This window comes from Lipotes vexillifer, unplaced genomic scaffold, assembly GCF_000442215.2.
Source record: "Lipotes vexillifer unplaced genomic scaffold, Lipotes_vexillifer_v1.1 scaffold916, whole genome shotgun sequence".
NCBI lineage: Eukaryota > Metazoa > Chordata > Mammalia > Artiodactyla > Lipotidae > Lipotes > Lipotes vexillifer.
The window spans coordinates 5,372,247-5,390,077 of record NW_006798383.1 but is presented as its reverse complement, the minus strand read 5'-3'; the positions used below and the strand labels follow the sequence as shown (position 1 = coordinate 5,390,077).

The window sequence follows — 17,831 nt, the reverse complement described above, 5'->3', positions numbered from 1 at the left end:
CCTCCCGTTGCGGAGCAACAGGCTCCGGACGCGCAGGCTCAGCGGCCATGGCTCACGGGCCCAGCCGCTCCGCGGCACGTGGGATCTTCCCGGACCGGGGCACGAACCCGTGTCCCCTGCTTTTAAGCCTGAGAAATCCACTAGAGGAGAGCTGATGGGGGCTGGGGGCGGAGGAGGTAGAGTGAAGCACCTTTACCACTGATCTCTTCCAAAATCTAAAAGCATTACCTTCAGCGTCTAGAAAAACTCCCAGGACCAAGTTATACTTTCAAAACTCATCTGACAATAATTAATGATATTTTTACTTTACCCAGGCTTCCTATGAAGCACATTTCTATGCCACTGATACGTCTGAGCCCTACTATGTGCCAATTTGTAACAGAGGAGAAGCCTTTGGGAGGCATATTATTTATAGCAGCTTAGCTTTTGTGATTTTTCATTATGTACTAGATATAAACATTACTACCTTAAAAACATATAGCAAACCTACAAAGTATTATTGTTTTTCCATTTTACACATTAGGAAATGAGGGCTTAGAGAGGCAAATTCAATTGCCTAAGGTTGCAAATGTTGAAAGTTAAAATTGGGTCTGATTTTTGAGCTCATACTCAACCAGCATATCTCTTGGTAGATGTATTACATTATTCAAATAATGGTACAGAATTATTGATTTCAATTTCTTGTCTTTAATAAGTATCCTATTACATCACCCCGCCTCTGGCCTGCAAAAATAACTTTCGAATACCTGTGGGGTTTGGTTTTCCTGATCAATTTCCCTCTAGAAATGGGAAAAATAGGGAGGAGTATAAAATTGTATATTTTGGCATGCAAATTTAAACAGATGTTGGATATCAGCAATACAAGATAAGAAAATATGTGTGTGTGCATATATGCATAACCAGATTTCAGCTGCACTTTCTCCACTTAACCACCCTGAATGGGTGGTAAGCTGTAGAAAAAGATCTCTTAAATATTTGAGACCTTACTTTAGAAACTTAGTTGAGGTTTGAAAACCCCTCAAACTTCTCTTGAAGAGAATTAACTGATTTCATAGGCTACCACTCATTTTCCTAACTCAACATAATTATAAACTGGAGAGCGTTCAGATTTTTAAGCTCCTTTATTCCCTGACCCTAAACCATTCCTGTTCTTCGCCAATGCCAAGCAGAGCTTCAGGGACAGTTAAAATCATCTATTTTGGGCTTCCCTGGTGGTGCAGTGGTTGAGAGTCCGCCGGGCTGCAGGCTCATCTACAACGGTTTTCACATCTCTGATGCCTCTGAGGCAGAAAGCCAGCTGTTACTGGTGTCGCTTGAGGAAGGAGAGCAGAGAGATGCAAGAAAAAAAAAAAAAAAAAAGCACCTATTTAGGATGAGTTTAGGAATGTCGGTTACGGGAGGAATCAGCTCCCATGAATCTAGCCCCACGATTAAAACCGAGCGATGGTAGCACATACCTTTTAAATTTGTAGATCAAAAACACAGCCAGGCCGACAAACACCACTGACAAGAGCATAAGCATGGCTGAGCTGCTGTGCCCAGCACTGGAGTCCACCAGTGGAGCTAGGAAGAAAGAACAGACTTGCTCACTTGGAAGCTATTAGCTGGAGGGAGTGTCTGTTGGAGAAAGGAAGCCAGCTGGTCTCCATCCTTATATCCAGCCTCCAATTGTCCTGCATGCTATCTGGGCAGAGGAAGCTTGGCTTCAATGATGAGAATGGTACCCCTGATCTACAGCTTCTTAGGGATCTGCTCTGCCTGGGGAAACTTGCTGCTCCTTGTGTAAACTGTACGCAGCTAAGGGGAGTAGGAATAGGGCTTGAGTGTTCTGTCTCTTAGACAGCCCAATTGCCTGTCAACATGATTATAGGTGGCCCATTGGGAACTCTGGATTAAACACTGATGGAGTGTTTCAATCTCTTCCTCTATACTGTTGTGGTAAAACACTGCTGGATGGGTACATTTGGAATCTCCTCATCTGAAAAGTTTTTATTAATTAGAAACGTTTAGCACATAGGCTTTCCCAGAGAGCCAGAGGTGGATGCCCAATGGGACATGCCTTTTTTTTATTCCTTTCACAAATCAACCACCTAGAGCTGGTCACTTTTTCTACTTAGAGTTACACATTATAAATCAAAGAGAGTTTTAAAGTTATTTGATCTAGTCTTCCAACCAAGATTCACTGAATCAGAGAATCATAGAAATTAAGAGAGCCTGAGGACTACCTCATATAACCACAACTGTTATAGATAAAAAACATAATAAAGTCCAAAGCCCAAAGAAATTGTAGGTTTTTCCCCAAGATCATCCAGGAATTCAATAGCAAAGCCACTTCTAAGAAAGTCTTCTCGCCACCTTAACAGGAAGCCTCAAGAAAGATGTGGTTAATCTTTCTCTGCCATCACTACACAAAGCCATTTACGGGCATTTATGGAAAAGTGTTTGGTAACTATCTCCTCCCTTTTCTCTCCAGGATATCAGAGCACCATACTCATCCCCCCCACACCACCACCACAAATCCCAACAGGCACTCACCTAAAGTCAGCTGTGTGACATACACAATGACTTGAATCCCTGGCTTCAGCTCAAACTGGACTAAATTTTGGTTTAGAGCATTAAACAGCGTCTCTACAATCTGGGGAGGAAAAAGAGAGAGAGAGAGAGAGAGAGAGAGAGAGAGGCTGCATGGGAAGAAATGTCATGTGATGGTGCTCCCTCATGGAATAAGAAACCAGGGTCAATAGGCAAAAAATGACCATGTTCACTCAGAGGACAGGATTTTGGAACATTTTTATCTATTTGGTTCTCCCAGCCCCTAGAGCCCTGTGAAGCCAAGGACACAGCTGGTATTATTCACTTATACTGGAGGGGAGAGTGAAACAGAGAGAGGCGTGTCCACGGTCACCTAGTGAATTTGAGTTGACAGCAGACATAGAGGTTCCATTCAACTCCCAGTTCAGTGCCTTTTAAGCCTGTATAACTTTCCATAGAGAGACCTGTTGTGGGTCCCAGTGAAAGAAAGTCAACTGACCAACCGTTAGTTCTTTAATCTGAACAAGCAATATGCACAGGGTAGAGAAGCCCCTGCCAGGATTAAAGCAGGCACATACACCCCAGCCCACTCCTCTGCTGTTTGTCTTTTAGAGACAATGGGAGGCAAACATTAAAGGAGAAGCTGCCTCCTTTTTAGGGATAATTCTTCCTCTTTACTTTTCCCCAGCAAGTCTCCGAACACGTAACATTGATTTAATCACTGTGTAATTCCCACATGAAAGCTGAGGCAGACTGAGGCTGTTGTCCCTAACTCTTATCTCGCTGTACGCGCCTTAATATCACAGCTGCTATTCATCACCGTAATTACCTATTTATCTAAATGGATGGATATTGTAGCTTCCAAATATAGTTCACACATGCCACTTGCTATTTCAGAGTAAAGAGGTCTTGTAAAAGTGATGTACGCATTGAGAAGCTGAATTTATATCTGGCCAATTTCAATATGCAGCCCTTCAATGAAAGGATCCGCTTCATTTTCCAGAGAAACTGACCATGATGGCATCTGTGCAGCTCGCAGAGGACTGCGGATGGATGTGGGGATGGGGTGACGGCCAGGTGAGTAGCAGAGGGATGCGGAAGACATCTGTACGATGATTAACTCGTATGGGAGCAAATGTGTTTGATTCACGCTGATTTTTAGCAACCTCCTTCTCGCTTATTTCTACTTCTAACTTAGCATCACAGGAGCATGGAAGGGTAAAGCAAAGCACGGCCAGTTAAGACCCCAGCAAGGGCAGAAGAGAAGGAGAACCATGGGACCACCACTGACTTCATTTCTAGGCTAGTAGGCAGATCACAAGAACTATATGCCATTTGATAAGGACAGCAAATCACGATCCCTTTTGGGAATGCTGCTTCCTTAGTCAAAGCAAGATGAGGCAATCCATCTCTTTCCAAAGACACATGTTTACAACCAGTTCATTTTCTTCCTAGAAGCAGAACTTCTATTGACTAGGATCTTTAAAGACAGGAAGCACATTTTCCCAGAAATAGATAGGGAAACTCAAATTCCTCTCTTCATCTCCCCCATCTCTTTTCCTCAGAGCAAGTCATTGGGTGGGAGACATGAGCAAGTTGCAGGAATGGCAACTGTCGGAATGAATGACTTCAGGGGTACTCTTCTTGCCTGTGTAGCTGAATGCTCCAGTGTTTATGCATTTGTGTTTATTCTAGGTAAGGCTGATTGCTCTCCAAAGCCCTGGGTGCTAGACAAAGAGTGACAGTCTGATGGACCCATAGGAAAGGGCTCATCTCACTTTTTGGCTGGAAATACTTTGTGTCCCCTTAGATTATGAGGTGGAGGCAAGTCTCCTACCAAGTTAGTTTTCTTTCACTTACTTGTTCCAGGTCCCCTTCGTTGCCTTTCCTCCTCTCTGTCAAGTTCTTGGCGGGGAGGATGAAGAGCTCTGCAGAAGTGGGGAGGCCAGGGAACACGGCAACTAGGATCTGCTCTTCTGGGATGCTGGTTACCTGCAAAGATGTTTAGACCAAAGAATGGGGTCCTGGAGGAGCCAGCCTTCCCCAAGTCAATAACAAGGATATGGACTATAAATTTTTTGAAATGCAGCATTTAAGGCACAGTTTCCAATATATATCCAGGCTTCTTTTCTGTTTTCCCCTCGAACTGCTAGGTAGAGAATTATTAGTTTTACTTCCTCCTCTGCTCTTATATACATTTGTACTGAAACTACTACTACAAATGATTTTCAAAATACTGTTTGCTGGCAATCTCGGTAAAAGCTCCTCCCATATTTTCCATTTTTCTACACTAAGAGGACTAGAGCTTCTGGCTAAAACATGAACAGACCGGCTGCAGGTGAAGAATAAGAAGTTATAAACAAACATGGGAAAATGCAAATTAAAAAAAAAAAGAGCAAAGCTCTTGTTTTCACTTACTAAAGCAGGGTTTTTTGTTAAGTTACGGTAGCTAATACTGGTGGGGCTTCAATTAAGAGGTTTCCTCAACTGTTGCTGGCAGCACTAAAAATTGATACATATTGCCAATTTGGTTTTCAAAAGACTTACTGGAAGGTCATAAAAATATTCAGACCCTTCAGTCAGTAACTGTAACTTGGAGTGTTTGTCCTAAAGAAATGATCCAAACTATAGGAAAAGCCATATGGAGGAAGAAACCCTCAGAACATTATTTATGTCAGATAAATGGGACTCAAATATTCAAAAAAGTTAAGTAAATAATGGTTACACTACCATTAAGATGATAATTAGTACAGTGAGGCAACGTGGAAAAACACTTCATGACAGCTGTATTCTGATCTATTACCTCACATTTCTTTGGCTACAACTCTATAAAAATAAAAAATAAACATAAAAAGTAAAACAAAGCACTAAAAGTTCTGTTAAGATGTCGAAGTAGTGAATGAATTTTTCTATTCCTGAGTGTTTAGGAAAAGGATTATATTGTTTTTGGATAAAAACTAAACGTAAGCTTCCGTCTGAAGGCAAATTCCTTAAGAAAACAAAACTCTGAGTTCTCCCATGTAAAGAGTAGGCCTGTTCTTCCCTATGTGTCTCTGGAAGGTCTTTATATCCAGAACAAAACTTCTTCTTCTGTCAATCCAAATACGACATATATAGTTTTTGACTTGGCTGAAACATCTGCCTCCTCCAAGAAGTCTACCCTGACTATCTCGCTGGCAGTGACCCGTTCCGTGTCAGACTCTCGTCCCCAGCACCTCCAGATTACCATGAAAGGAACTTAGATCACGTCCACGGTAACATATGAGTATGTCTGTCTGCTACATTCTTTTCTCTGATAACTTCTTATTATATGTTTGCCCAGACATTCCAGGGGGGCGGGGGGCGAACTCTGTGGCTACCTCATTGTTCCAAATGATGCCTGACCTGGAGGAAAGAATAGACACTGGACTGAATAGAAGTGGAGGGGTTGTCTCCCATTAGCTCAGCTCTGACTCTAATTTGGAACTAGAGATTGGAGTTAACGCTTAGGAACGTGATGCAGGAAAGAGAGACTGCCAACATGCAGAGAACGAGCAAGCGGCAGTCAGAAGCCTGAAAAGCCCTCCAAAGTGGGGAGGCATCCCCGTGCAGCCTGAAGAGGCTTTACCAGACGCCTCAGTTTCCTACTGGGAGGCAAGATGGCCTTATCTTAACCAGCCAGGGGAAGTAAGTCTCAGAGACCAGACTGAGGTCAGACAATCACCCAGCTGAGAGAAGGGGATGAGCCTATGAGTGTTGTGGCTGGTGTGACCCTGTGTCCCAGGGAAGAGTGGTCTCAGGGTGCATCACTTGGTTAGGGACCTTGGAGGGACCTAACTGCAGTCGTACAAAATCCCACACAATCCTGGATGTTTCACAGTCGAAGGCATACAAGACCAGATTCATTCTCATCCCTCTCTAGGAACAATCTCTTTATAAAAGGATGTGAGGTGAAGCTCTTCTTGTGGACAACACTCCCCTCAGGAATGCCCTCATATCATTCTCTTTTATTTATGCTTCCTCCTTCCTGGCAGCTCCTTCTCCATGTCCTTCCCTGGATCTTTCTCTTCTGCCTTGGCAAGCATCAGCACCCATCTCTGCCCTGGCCCCTCTCCCTCTCCGGGTGGGGTGGGGGGATCTAAAGAGCTCCACAGCCTCAGTTCCCACACTGCTACCTCCCACGGAAACCTCACTTGGTCCCCCAAATCCATACCTTCAACTCTCTTGCTTATGTTTCTCACGTGCTCCAAATTCATATAAAGACCAAACGATTACTGTTCCCCAAGCATGTTTCCCCTACACAGTCAGCGTCTTGATCCACGGCAAGGGAAACCCTCTCCTTCCGACTCTTAAAATCAGAAAGTTTCTCCCTCCCTCTCATCCACACTGTATTTTATGAGTCACCAATTCTATTGCTCAACAGCCTAAGTAGCCTTTGAATCGTCCCTCTTCAGGATGAGTCTTTTAACTGGTCATCTTTTGTGAAATCTCCCCCTACGCTATTCACTTTCCCACCTCTGGAGCCCATCCTCTGTATTGCCACCAGAATGGGTGTCTGAAACATAAATCTATTGTCAGAAATTTTTACTTATATTGGGCTGGCCAAAAAGTTCGTTCGGGTTTTCCTGTAACATCTGATGGAAAAACCCAAACGAACTTTTTGGCCAACCCAATATAATAAAGAAAGAACACTTCCCAGAGCCTACGGGATATATGTCAAACCCCTTTTGGCTTCTCAGACCCTTTACAAACTGACCAATCCATCCCTACTCAACATCATTCACACCTGCCCTTATAACCTATAGATTGGCTACACTAAACTGCCATGTCCCAAATATGCTGTGCTTTCCACGGAGCCTGGCTTTGCACACGCTGTTCATTCTACCTGAAAGACATCATCCTCTCTCTGTTAACTACTATTTATCCTTTAAAACAGAGTTCAAGTATCCCCTCCAAAGACTATTCTAACAGTTCACAAGTATTTACTGAATCACAAATGCGTGCGAAGCCTGAACTTTCCCGGACAGAGTGAACTGCACTTTTCTCTGTGCTCTTTTGAAATGCTGGCCATGCCTCTACCATAGAACTAGCTGCATATTAGACTTATCTCTACATTTGAATTGACCATGTTTTATTCACTATTATAGTCCAGTGCCTAGGTCTGAGCAAAGGGTTAACAAAACCCTTTCAACTTTCAACTCTGTCTAAGGAAATATGACCTTGGGCAAACTCTGTAACCCCAGAGTCTGCTGCCATGCTCTGTTTCCTGACCTGCAGCCTTCTGACGGCCACATATGATCAGTGGGAGTCTTGAAGTCTGAGTGGTTAAAAAACAACAACAAAAGCAAGCAAACAAACAAACAAAAAACCCCAAACCTTGGTGGGCAAACAGCCAACTAAATGAATGATATTAGTAAAGACTCAATGAGTGGCCCAGCCATCATTTCATTAAAGGGGTAAATTTGCTGTCTTAGAAAAATTTAGGATTAAGATGGGGCCAATTTCCCATCCTTGAACACCGGATTGATTCTCCGTCTCTGTCTCTCCTCCGCCTTATCTCTCCATCTTTCCTTCCCATTCTTCACTTCCCCCATTCTTCTTTTCTCTCTCTCTTTTTACAGAGAAATAATCTTTACTTAGCTGCGGAATGGTGGTTTGCATCCATGAAAATGTATTCTGGACCACAGCATCTTGTTCTTTATTCATAAACATTTAAGCAAAGAAAAAGCCAACTTACTTTCACCAGAGCCCGCTTGATCACATTGGCAATATCTTGCCTCCACTCCGGAATGTCAGGATTGTGGTAATCCAGATTAGGAGAGAATGATAAGAGTTGGGACTGAAAGTATTCTGCAAGGAGAGAGCGTGTGTGAGTGAGGCTGAGAGAGGGTGTGATAGGCAAGGGGACTCCATGATCACTGTGCTTTAGGGAAAGGGCACAGTCTTTCATGTGGCCTCATCTCAAATTTCCTTCCTTTCAGCCTGTCTCTTGGCTTCTAAAAAAAGTGGCATTTGGTGACTGGAGGTAAATTTGTGCTCCTACCATTTTTGTTTGTTTTTAAAATCTTAAGGACTTCTTCTTGTAAATGAACATTATCTGAAATGCAAGAAAATTGTAGAACTCCAGAAAAAGGGGACTTTTGCTGCTGCAGGTGGTATCATGCAGAGGCAACAATAAAGCATTAATAAAATGGGCTAGATTAGAATGAAGCCTTTTCTTATCCTTAGTTCCCTGGATCCTGCTAGAAAAACTGCCTCAGGGGCTTAGAAAACAGGTCAAAACCCTGTATCTAGGGTGTGGGTAACATTCAGTTTCTCAATCTGATTGGTAGGGACACAGGTGTGTCCACTTTGTGATAATTCATGAAGCTAAAACACGATCTGTGCACTTCTCTGTATTTAAAAAGAATTTTTTAACTTGAAATATAGTTGATGTACAGTGTTGTGTTAATTTCTGCTGTGCAGCAAAGTGACACAGTTATATACATACTTTTTTATATTCTTTTCCATTATGGTTTATCCTAGGAGGTTGGATATAGTTCCCTGCGTTATACAGTAGGACCCTGTTGTTTATCCATTCTAAATGTAGTAGTTTGCATCTAATAACCCCAAACTCCCAGTTACATTCCAATAAAAATGTTTACTTAAAGTCTTCCAGGTGCCCGATGAGAGAGGCTGAGCCTCAAGTTTGCAGAGCTGTAGGAAAAGGCACTCACCTGGGGTGAGGTGGAAGAAATATAGACTGAGTCAGAGGATCACATACCTCACTCAGTACAACCTTCTGGAAAACCCTGGTATAGTGGCTGTTTTTAGGGTATGTGGGAGGTTTGTGGGATGGTGGTAGAAGCACAATTTGATTTAAAAGAAATTTAATAATTAAGAGTGGTTCTCCAGGACTGAGAACAGAATGGTGGCTCTATTTACCACTCTCCCGCCTTGCTCTGTCTTTCTATTCTCAGCCTTAGTCTCAACCTTTGCAGCCAAAGATCAGAATCTCAAACAACAAAGAAAACACATGTAGTTCATCTCAGTACCTAAGCTGTGAGTTCTTCAAGAGCAGGGACCATGTCTCCTCCAGCTTTTGAAATCACTGGTCCCCATCCTAACAAAGAATGGATGCCACATGTGTGTGAGAGACACCTTGGCAGGTCATCAGATCTAGATGCTTCTATGAAAGTCTTTCCAGCTCAGCATTCCTTCAACTTATGATACATCTCTGTCTAATGAGACCATCAGGTTTTGATGCAGACACATCACAGAAGACGAGAAATGCCTGTCCGTGATCTGCTTCTCTAACAACCTCCGTATCTATTCAAGAACAAGGTAAGAAGTAGGTTTGGATACCTTTTGTGGACCTACCTAATTTTCCTATGCCCTGGGGCATTTCCAAAGCAGTCAGCGATTGCTGCTATGCTGTACGGAGGGGATTGGCTGGGCAGGAAGGGGCATCACGGGGCTTACCGTGAACTGCGATATCTTTTGTGTCCTGGATGAGGGCATTCCCAGCAGCCACCTGGACAGTGATGGTATTGGTTCCTTCTGCTAGGAATGTGAAGGAAATGCTGCTGTCCAAGGTGATGAGGGGCTAAAAGAGAGAAGGAGGAACACTTATTTAGTCCTTTATGGGATATCAGATTCCCTCCTTTCCTGTAAATCTCAGACTGTCACCAATCTGCATAGCATTTGCATATCCCCAAGGGATCCTAACTTGAAAAAGGAAAAAAAAATGCACAGCTTTCTGAAACTGTGATTGTATATCCAGTATCCAGGAAGAGCATTAATATACTTGAAACGCACTGTAAAATGCTAATTCTGAGAGATGAAGATAAGACTGGGCACCCTGGATTTTGCACATCATTCTACTCCTTCTCCTGGGGCAACGTAGAAGCGTCTTTTGTAATCTACTCCTAGTGACTCTGGGAATAGGCGATCACTTTTCTCTTTTCCTCTAATATTCCGTGTCACTTATATTTTCATCCTGTATTCCATCGGGCTGTAAGATTTTTCAGAGAAGTGACCACATTTTATTTATTTTTGTATCAACCACCCTTGGCAAATTGTCTTACATCTAGCAGAATCCGTATATAACTTGGGTGTACGGTCATATTATTGACATTTTGTTTGGTCATATCTGTGTTTTCCATTGCAAGGCATTTCTAACAATTTAAATAAGCTGGAAAACATATAAACATGCATATCTGTGCTCACTTTTTAATCTTTTTTCCTTTTCTGTTTTCTTTCCTTGATCATAACAGACAGGGACTTGTCAAGGATAAAGAAAGAGAATAAGCACATTTTTTTTCTTGGGAATTAGGATCTTGATAGAAGCAGGTGCTTACTGGAGAGAAAATGCAGATTCTGCGACTGAAGAGTCATTATTCAGTGATTATCTTGAAGCCAGTGCCCTCTCGAGTTATCTGGTGTTTGCAAGGTAAGACATATTAGTAGGAGGCTTCTCTAAGGCAGCTCGTGAAGAGATGTCACAAGTGCAGATGAGCAGACCCCTCTCCTCTCTGTGTGTTAGGACGACAATAGGATAGAGTAATGATGTAGCCAGTTGGGGATGTGTAGAGTTTCCCTTTTAAAATGTGGGTATCGGCCAGTGTTCACACAGCACACCCGTGCACCTGGACCCTGCAGAGGCTCAGAGACGCAGCTTTCAGACAGCGTCCCTCCTGCAAAACTGAAATTCCCCTCTAGCTCAGAATTTTCAACTGGGCCTCTGAAACAATAATTTGATTTCTTGGCTTTAATATTCTATTGCTCTATTTTATGACCAGGCTGATGGCTGGAGCTGGACAGGATTAGAGATATTGCCCTAAGCTTTCTGACACCCTTTCTTCTCTGCTTGCTAAATGAAAGAAGGAAGCGAGTACTGAAAGAGCTACACTCTTTATCTTAACTAAGGGTAAACCCCAGAGCCCAAGCATGCTTCTCCATACTTATGGCTCTGTGATGATATGCACAAAGGTGTGGCCTTATTAATTAAACAACAAATGAGGTACAAGTAGGTTCTGTGATGAAAATCAACTCCCATGGGCCAAGAGTGGCTGTTTAGTGTCCCGTGCTGAGAAGGAGGCTGAAGTGAAGTTGGGCTCAGCATGGCAATGTCAGCCACTGACATGAAATAAAGGAAGAATGTGTGCCACTGAGTTACCACCTTTAGTATAACAAGAACAGAGACTTGATACTCTGGCTCTGTTACTATTTTAATGAATTACCTTGGACAAAATTTGTCCCCACTGTGTGCCTTAGGTCTTTATCTTTTAAATTAAAGGTTTGGGTTAGAAGTTGTGAGGACTCATTCAGGAATCAGAACACATAGGATTGATGAATGGCTTTTGGCAAATTTTCTAGTTCCTACTAGTCAACTCATTATGACTTACCTGTCAGAATACCTTCAACTGCTTCAGTACCTAGGTCATGTTCTTTGGAAGGAAAATGAGATACCTCTATATACCAAACACAATGGTTATATTTTCTTGAAAAATAATAATATCAAATATTATTGAGGATGTGGAGCCACTGGAACTCTCATCCATTTTTGGTGGGATGTACAATGGTGCAACGATGTAGGAAAAAGTTCAGTTTTACAAGAGACTGCGATAATTTTTCCAAAGTAGTTGTAACATTTTATATTTGTGACTTAGCAATTGAAGTCCTGGGGATCTAGTCAAGATAAAAGAAAATATCCACAAAGAAAAGAAAATGTTTATAGCAGTACATTCATACTAGCCCAAAACTGAAAAGAACCTAGGAGAATTTCTCAATAGGAAAATGAATAAACAAGTCATAGTATATGCATACAATGAACAGAAAAGAACAAATATTGATATATACAACAGTATGGATAAGTCCCAAAACCATAAGAAATGAAAGAAGCCTTATATGAAAGAATTCACATGGTATGATTACATTAAAAGAAGTTCTAGAAAAGGCAAATCTAATTCATGATGAAAAAAATAGTGACTGGTTCTGGGGGTTGGGGAGGGAATTGACTAGGGGCATGAGAGAACTTTTGGGAGTGATGCTAATACTATATATCTTGATAGGAGTTTGGGTTACAGGTATATGCCTTTGTTAGAACTCAGGAGATACACACTTCAGATCTGTACATTTCATTATTGATACATTTCATTCCCCCCGGGGGAAAAAGTATAAACAAATAAAGGACTCTAGCTAATGATTTGCCACCTAAAGCATTTAGGACAAGGCATGTAAGTGCCTGAAATAAATCAAAATTTAAGATCGGTTGATGGCTGAATAGAGGGATGGATAGATAAATAGACATGATAAAACAAGCACAGTAGATGTTAGTGATAGAATACAGATGGTGGGTATGTGAATGTTCAACTTTAGCCTGTGTTTGAAGTTTTTAATAATAAAATGTTGGGAGAGAAACAAAACAAAAAAGGAATAACTGATGTGGTGTTTTTTTGTTTGTTGGTTGGTTTGTTTGATCCCATGAATTGCTCTGACCATAACTATATCACATTGTCCTTCCATTTTGGTTACTGCCCTCAGCTATCTCTAATCTCTTCCCAGCTCTCAGCCCCAGGATACTTTTCTCCACTAATGGTTGTCTCTTCAGGGAATCTGCACGACTATCGTGTCATCTTCTTCAGCTTTCAGGGGTCTACATGGCCCCCGCTCTCCTTTCTCTGCACCCTCGTCTTATCTTAGGCTTGGGTGATGGTGCTGTGCCAGGCAATGACATCTCTTTCTGAGAGGAGTGGAATTCCTCCTGTCCCAGCAGATTTGGTCTCCTCTCTATCTGGCTGCTTTCCTAGCAGATCCAGGAACCAAACAAGGATGCAAGTCTGCAGGACAAGGGAATGCCATCTGAGGTGGGAGGGAGCATGCCATCCCACCAGCCAGTCGGGGCTCTGAGCCACAGCAAACAAACTGTGTTGAATGTGAACACTTGGCCCCCAGGTAAGAGGCCCCAGGCTTCCACCCTAGGGAAATGGCAGAAGCTAATTTTGTTTTCCAAATTGCTTTTGTTTTTCATCAGCTGTTGTGACATCATGGCTGATTTCACCTTCCTTGCAAAGCTGGAACACTCCACGGGATTCCTGAGTTCTTCACTGGCCACCCATGTCTAGTGCACAACACTAAATTAAATCAAGTATTTTAAGGTTCATTTACTAACTCTACTAGGCAAGCAGACACATTTATTAAGCCAGAACTCTGTTAATCCCAGCAAATTGGCCTGTTAGAGCCCCACAAGTACAACAGGCGGCCAATTGACTTCTCCGTGTTTTGTCCAAGCTGCAGGGCCAGCCCACAGCAAGGCTCATGTCCTGCCTAGGCTGCAGGCTGCATCCCTGCCCACAGAGGATCCCTCATGTGCAACAGGTCATGTATTATCCACTAAGCCCAGCAAGCCATCAATGAAGCTCTAAGTAACTAGTTAGGAGATTCCCACGTGACTAAAGCTTCAGGGAAATGTTTGGATGCAGCCTACACCAGATTCCCAATACATCAGTAAGTCAAGTTAATATCAAATATTATAAAATCCCCACAATTTAAATGTATACCTTGATAAAACCTTCCATTCCTAAATTGGACAGACTATGTAATCACTACACTTGTCTCACTTGAACCTTTAGAAGATTACATATGCAGAAAGTGCTTTACTTTATGAAGTGGAGAAGGCAAGATGTATAATTGTGGATATGCTATGATGAGAACTACATGAGAGAAAAGTGTAAAATACATAAAAAGACCAAAAATAAATAAAGTAAATAGTACCTAAATATGTGTTGTGACTATAGGAGTATTTTGAAAATTTATAGTTTTGGGGGAAAAAATTTCCCTCAAACACACACACACACACACACACACACACACACCCCTGTAAAAACTCTTCAAAAGTATCTCATTGTTGGGCTTCCCTGGTGGCGCAGTGGTTGAGAGTCCGCCTGCCGATGCAGGGGACACGGGTTCGTGCCCCGGTCCGGGAAGATCCCACATACCGCGGAGCGGCTGGGCCCGTGAGCCATGGCCGCTGAGCCTGCGCGTCCAGAGCCTGTGCTCCGCGACGGGAGAGGCCACAGCAGTGAGAGGCCCGCGTACCGCAAGAAAAAAAAAGAAAAAGTATCTCATTGTTGAAAATATCACTGTCCATGAATCTGGTTCTATCTTCCACTATCCTATCCTAAATCTAAGTTTCTCTGACAAACTAAAACACATCCGGTTATGTCATTCAAAGCCATTTGTCATCTATCCTCCCCAGTTTTGGTTTTTTAAGCAATTTCTCCCCAAATGAATCCCTCCTTCATAGTGTCTGTCTACACAGAACTCAAACAGGCCCAAATCCTTACCAGTGGGCACAAATCCCTTCCCCTCCTCTCTGGCCTCAATTCTACCCCTCCTTCAATGCCAGCTTAGGACCAGCTTCATACACAACTTGCTCCAAGACCAAGAAGCCCTGCATCCATCACCCCCTAGGCTGCCTGGCTGGGCCAGTAATGTTACATTCCTATTACCATTCCTTACAGTATCTATTTTGGGATGTTAACCTCATCTTCTTGAATAGATTGTTTCTTAAGGGCAACAAATGGAATTTATACTGCTTTGTGTTCCTCATAAGATCTAGCACAAAATACAGGTTCTCGAGAAATATCCACAGAGATACTGATACAATTTAGCATCTCCTGCTGATAGACTTGTAGGTATATGGGCCTATAGTTGGATTTCAGGAATGCTTACTCTCTTCTCTTTATTCGTACATCATCACACTTGCTCACAATCATTGTGTGCGTGTGTTCATCTTGCCTTCTCATCAGGATTGTAATCTCCTTGAAGATAGAGACAAGATTGTAAGTGCTCTTCTATTCCTAAGGGCACCAAGCAGAGGGTTGGCTATAAAGGTTTGTGGGGAGTCAACTGATTCTTACTGGGAGGTTGATTTAATTCAACCACCTGGGCAAACCTGCCCTATTCAATTCACCTGGTCACAAGACATAGAAACAGACACACACATACACATAGAAAGGGGATAATTTCTCCTTCATCAGTGATGTTCTGAAGATTAAATAATATATATGAAGAGCCTAGTGCAAGGCCAATCCTAGAAAGAAATGCTCAAAATTAGTATTAGCTCCTTTTACAGATCGGTTTTGTCATCAAAGGTAACCACATAGCTCGACACTCAGAGCACTCACCAAGACACCCAAAGACACTCATTCATTTGCCAGGAAAATACAATGCTCACTAGATCAATTTCTGGGCACTGTGGCCACACTGATGTGTTTCTGTCATGGTGCTAGCAAAAGCACTGAAAATGTACCTCTTTTAAATGGATGGAATAACCATGCTTGAAGGTGGGAGAGAAATCTCTAGAAACATGTCAGATTTGCCACTGAGATGTACATGCCATTGATGCAAAGGATGAGCACAACAGTGACTCGATGTGTTCTAAGCACTTAAATGCCATTCTTAATCCTCAAAGCAATATTAGAGTGTAGTAGCTACCAGTCTTATTCTGACATCACAGTGAACAAAACTAAGGCACAGAGAAATTACCTCATTTGACAAAAGGCAGGCAGCAAGGAGGATCTGAGTCTGGACCCCAACCCAGGTTTGTCTCATTTCAAAACCACTCTGTTCCAATGCCTCTAATGTACTATTATTCTCTTGGTTTTCTGGGAAGAAAAAAACAACTAGGAAGACCTTTGAGATCTCGGGTATTTGTACAGCACTTTACGCTCAAGTTTATAGATGGAAATTCCTAATCAGGTCATCCTCAATTAAAAAAAATAAAACCATAATGCCATTCTGCAATTTTAAAATTTCCCTCTCATAGTATAGATTAGATAGATAGATAGATAGATATTTCAAATAATAACTCAATGATGTTCATGGATTAGATATTAGTATCCTTGATTTAGAGAAAACAACACTGAGCCTCAGATCAGGTGATTTGTTCAAACTAACAGATAATCGTTAGAGAAATAGAAACTAGACTCTCCAATCACTTTGTCCACTTCTCTGTCGATCAAATATTTATTAGACACTGTCTGGTATTTCAGGCCTTAGAATAAACACCCAAAGAAAAAAATGGTGCTATAGAGAAACACCGTCTTCGGTTCCTTGTGGGCTGTTGAGTAAGTCATTGGGTTCATGATGGCCAAGAACTGCCCTCCCTACACACAGCTGTCTCCCAGTAAAGATCAACAGGTGAACAAACACTAACAGAAAAGAACCCCCTGGCTGGACAGCCCAAACCTCACATCCTCAGAGGTGAAATGAACTTAAAATCCTTGTCTTTCTGATGTTCCCCTCCTAGAAGATTTTCTCTTTCTCTTTCACCATGTATGTCTGCTGGTGTTTAAGGCAGAATTTTAGGGTCTGTGATCTCCAAACAGAGTGATGCAGAGAAAGCATCCTGCGACTGGGGGCTATATGGTAGATGGGAATTAGGAGACCTGGGTTTAGGTCTGGCTCAACAGCTAAACAGCTGTTTGACCTGAGGATGCTCATCTCACACAGGGAGCTTCACTTCTCTAATATACTAAATGGGGAATCTCATTAACTAACCTCCTTACCTATTGTCTTGGTGAATAATAACACCAGAAATGCAAAAGCATCATAGTCTATACTAGGAACTTGAAAAGTATACAGCACAAATGATGCAAACAGGAAATTGTCCCTTGGGTCCATAAATCTAATTCAGTCTTTTATCAAACCATCCTAACAGTCAGTTTTTACACCAAAATAGAAAGCATCCATTTAGTGAGTAAACTAGTCTGTGCCAGGGAGATACATGGTATCTTACTTAGTTTTCACAAAAATCGAGATGATGCAGGCATTATTCTCTCCAGTTTGCTGTTGAGTGAATTAAATTTTAGGTCAGATCACTTGATTAAGCTCACATAATAAACATGTAGCAGTGCTAGAAACCTAACCCTTGTCTCTCTGACCCCAAGGTCCGTATTCTCTCGACCACATCATGCTACCACCCTGGAAAAGAGCAGGATTTACAACACTGTAAATCAACTATACTTCAATAAAAAATTTTTTTTAATTTAAAATAAGAGCAGGGAAGAATCATCTCCCACACTTACCATGCAAAAGCTGAAGTTCTCTTCGGTCATCTCGTAAGAAACAAACAAAACTGGCATTGTTCCATTCCTTTTTAAAAGGAATTACTGCACCAGCAACTGAATATTTATCTCCCCTTTCTTTAGATACCCAGCATTTCTGAGTCTGATAAATCTTTCATAAATTTTTTTTTTAAAGTAAAGGTCTAAAATGAGCAATACCAGTCACATCAAGAATGACTAAAGAAAATGCAAAGGCAAAAACAGGAAGAG

General features: G+C 42.0%; 1 protein-coding gene across 1 annotated transcript in view; it reads right to left on the bottom strand.

The window, feature by feature from the left end:
* Positions 1–17,831, bottom strand: part of SORCS3 (sortilin related VPS10 domain containing receptor 3) — a 616,865-nt gene that overhangs the window by 6,782 nt on the left and 592,252 nt on the right. Inside the window, 5 exon segments of the mRNA XM_007470447.1 lie at positions 1,458–1,563; positions 2,536–2,635; positions 4,393–4,524; positions 8,249–8,361; positions 9,973–10,096. Coding sequence (XP_007470509.1) covers positions 1,458–1,563; positions 2,536–2,635; positions 4,393–4,524; positions 8,249–8,361; positions 9,973–10,096 — 575 coding nt within the window.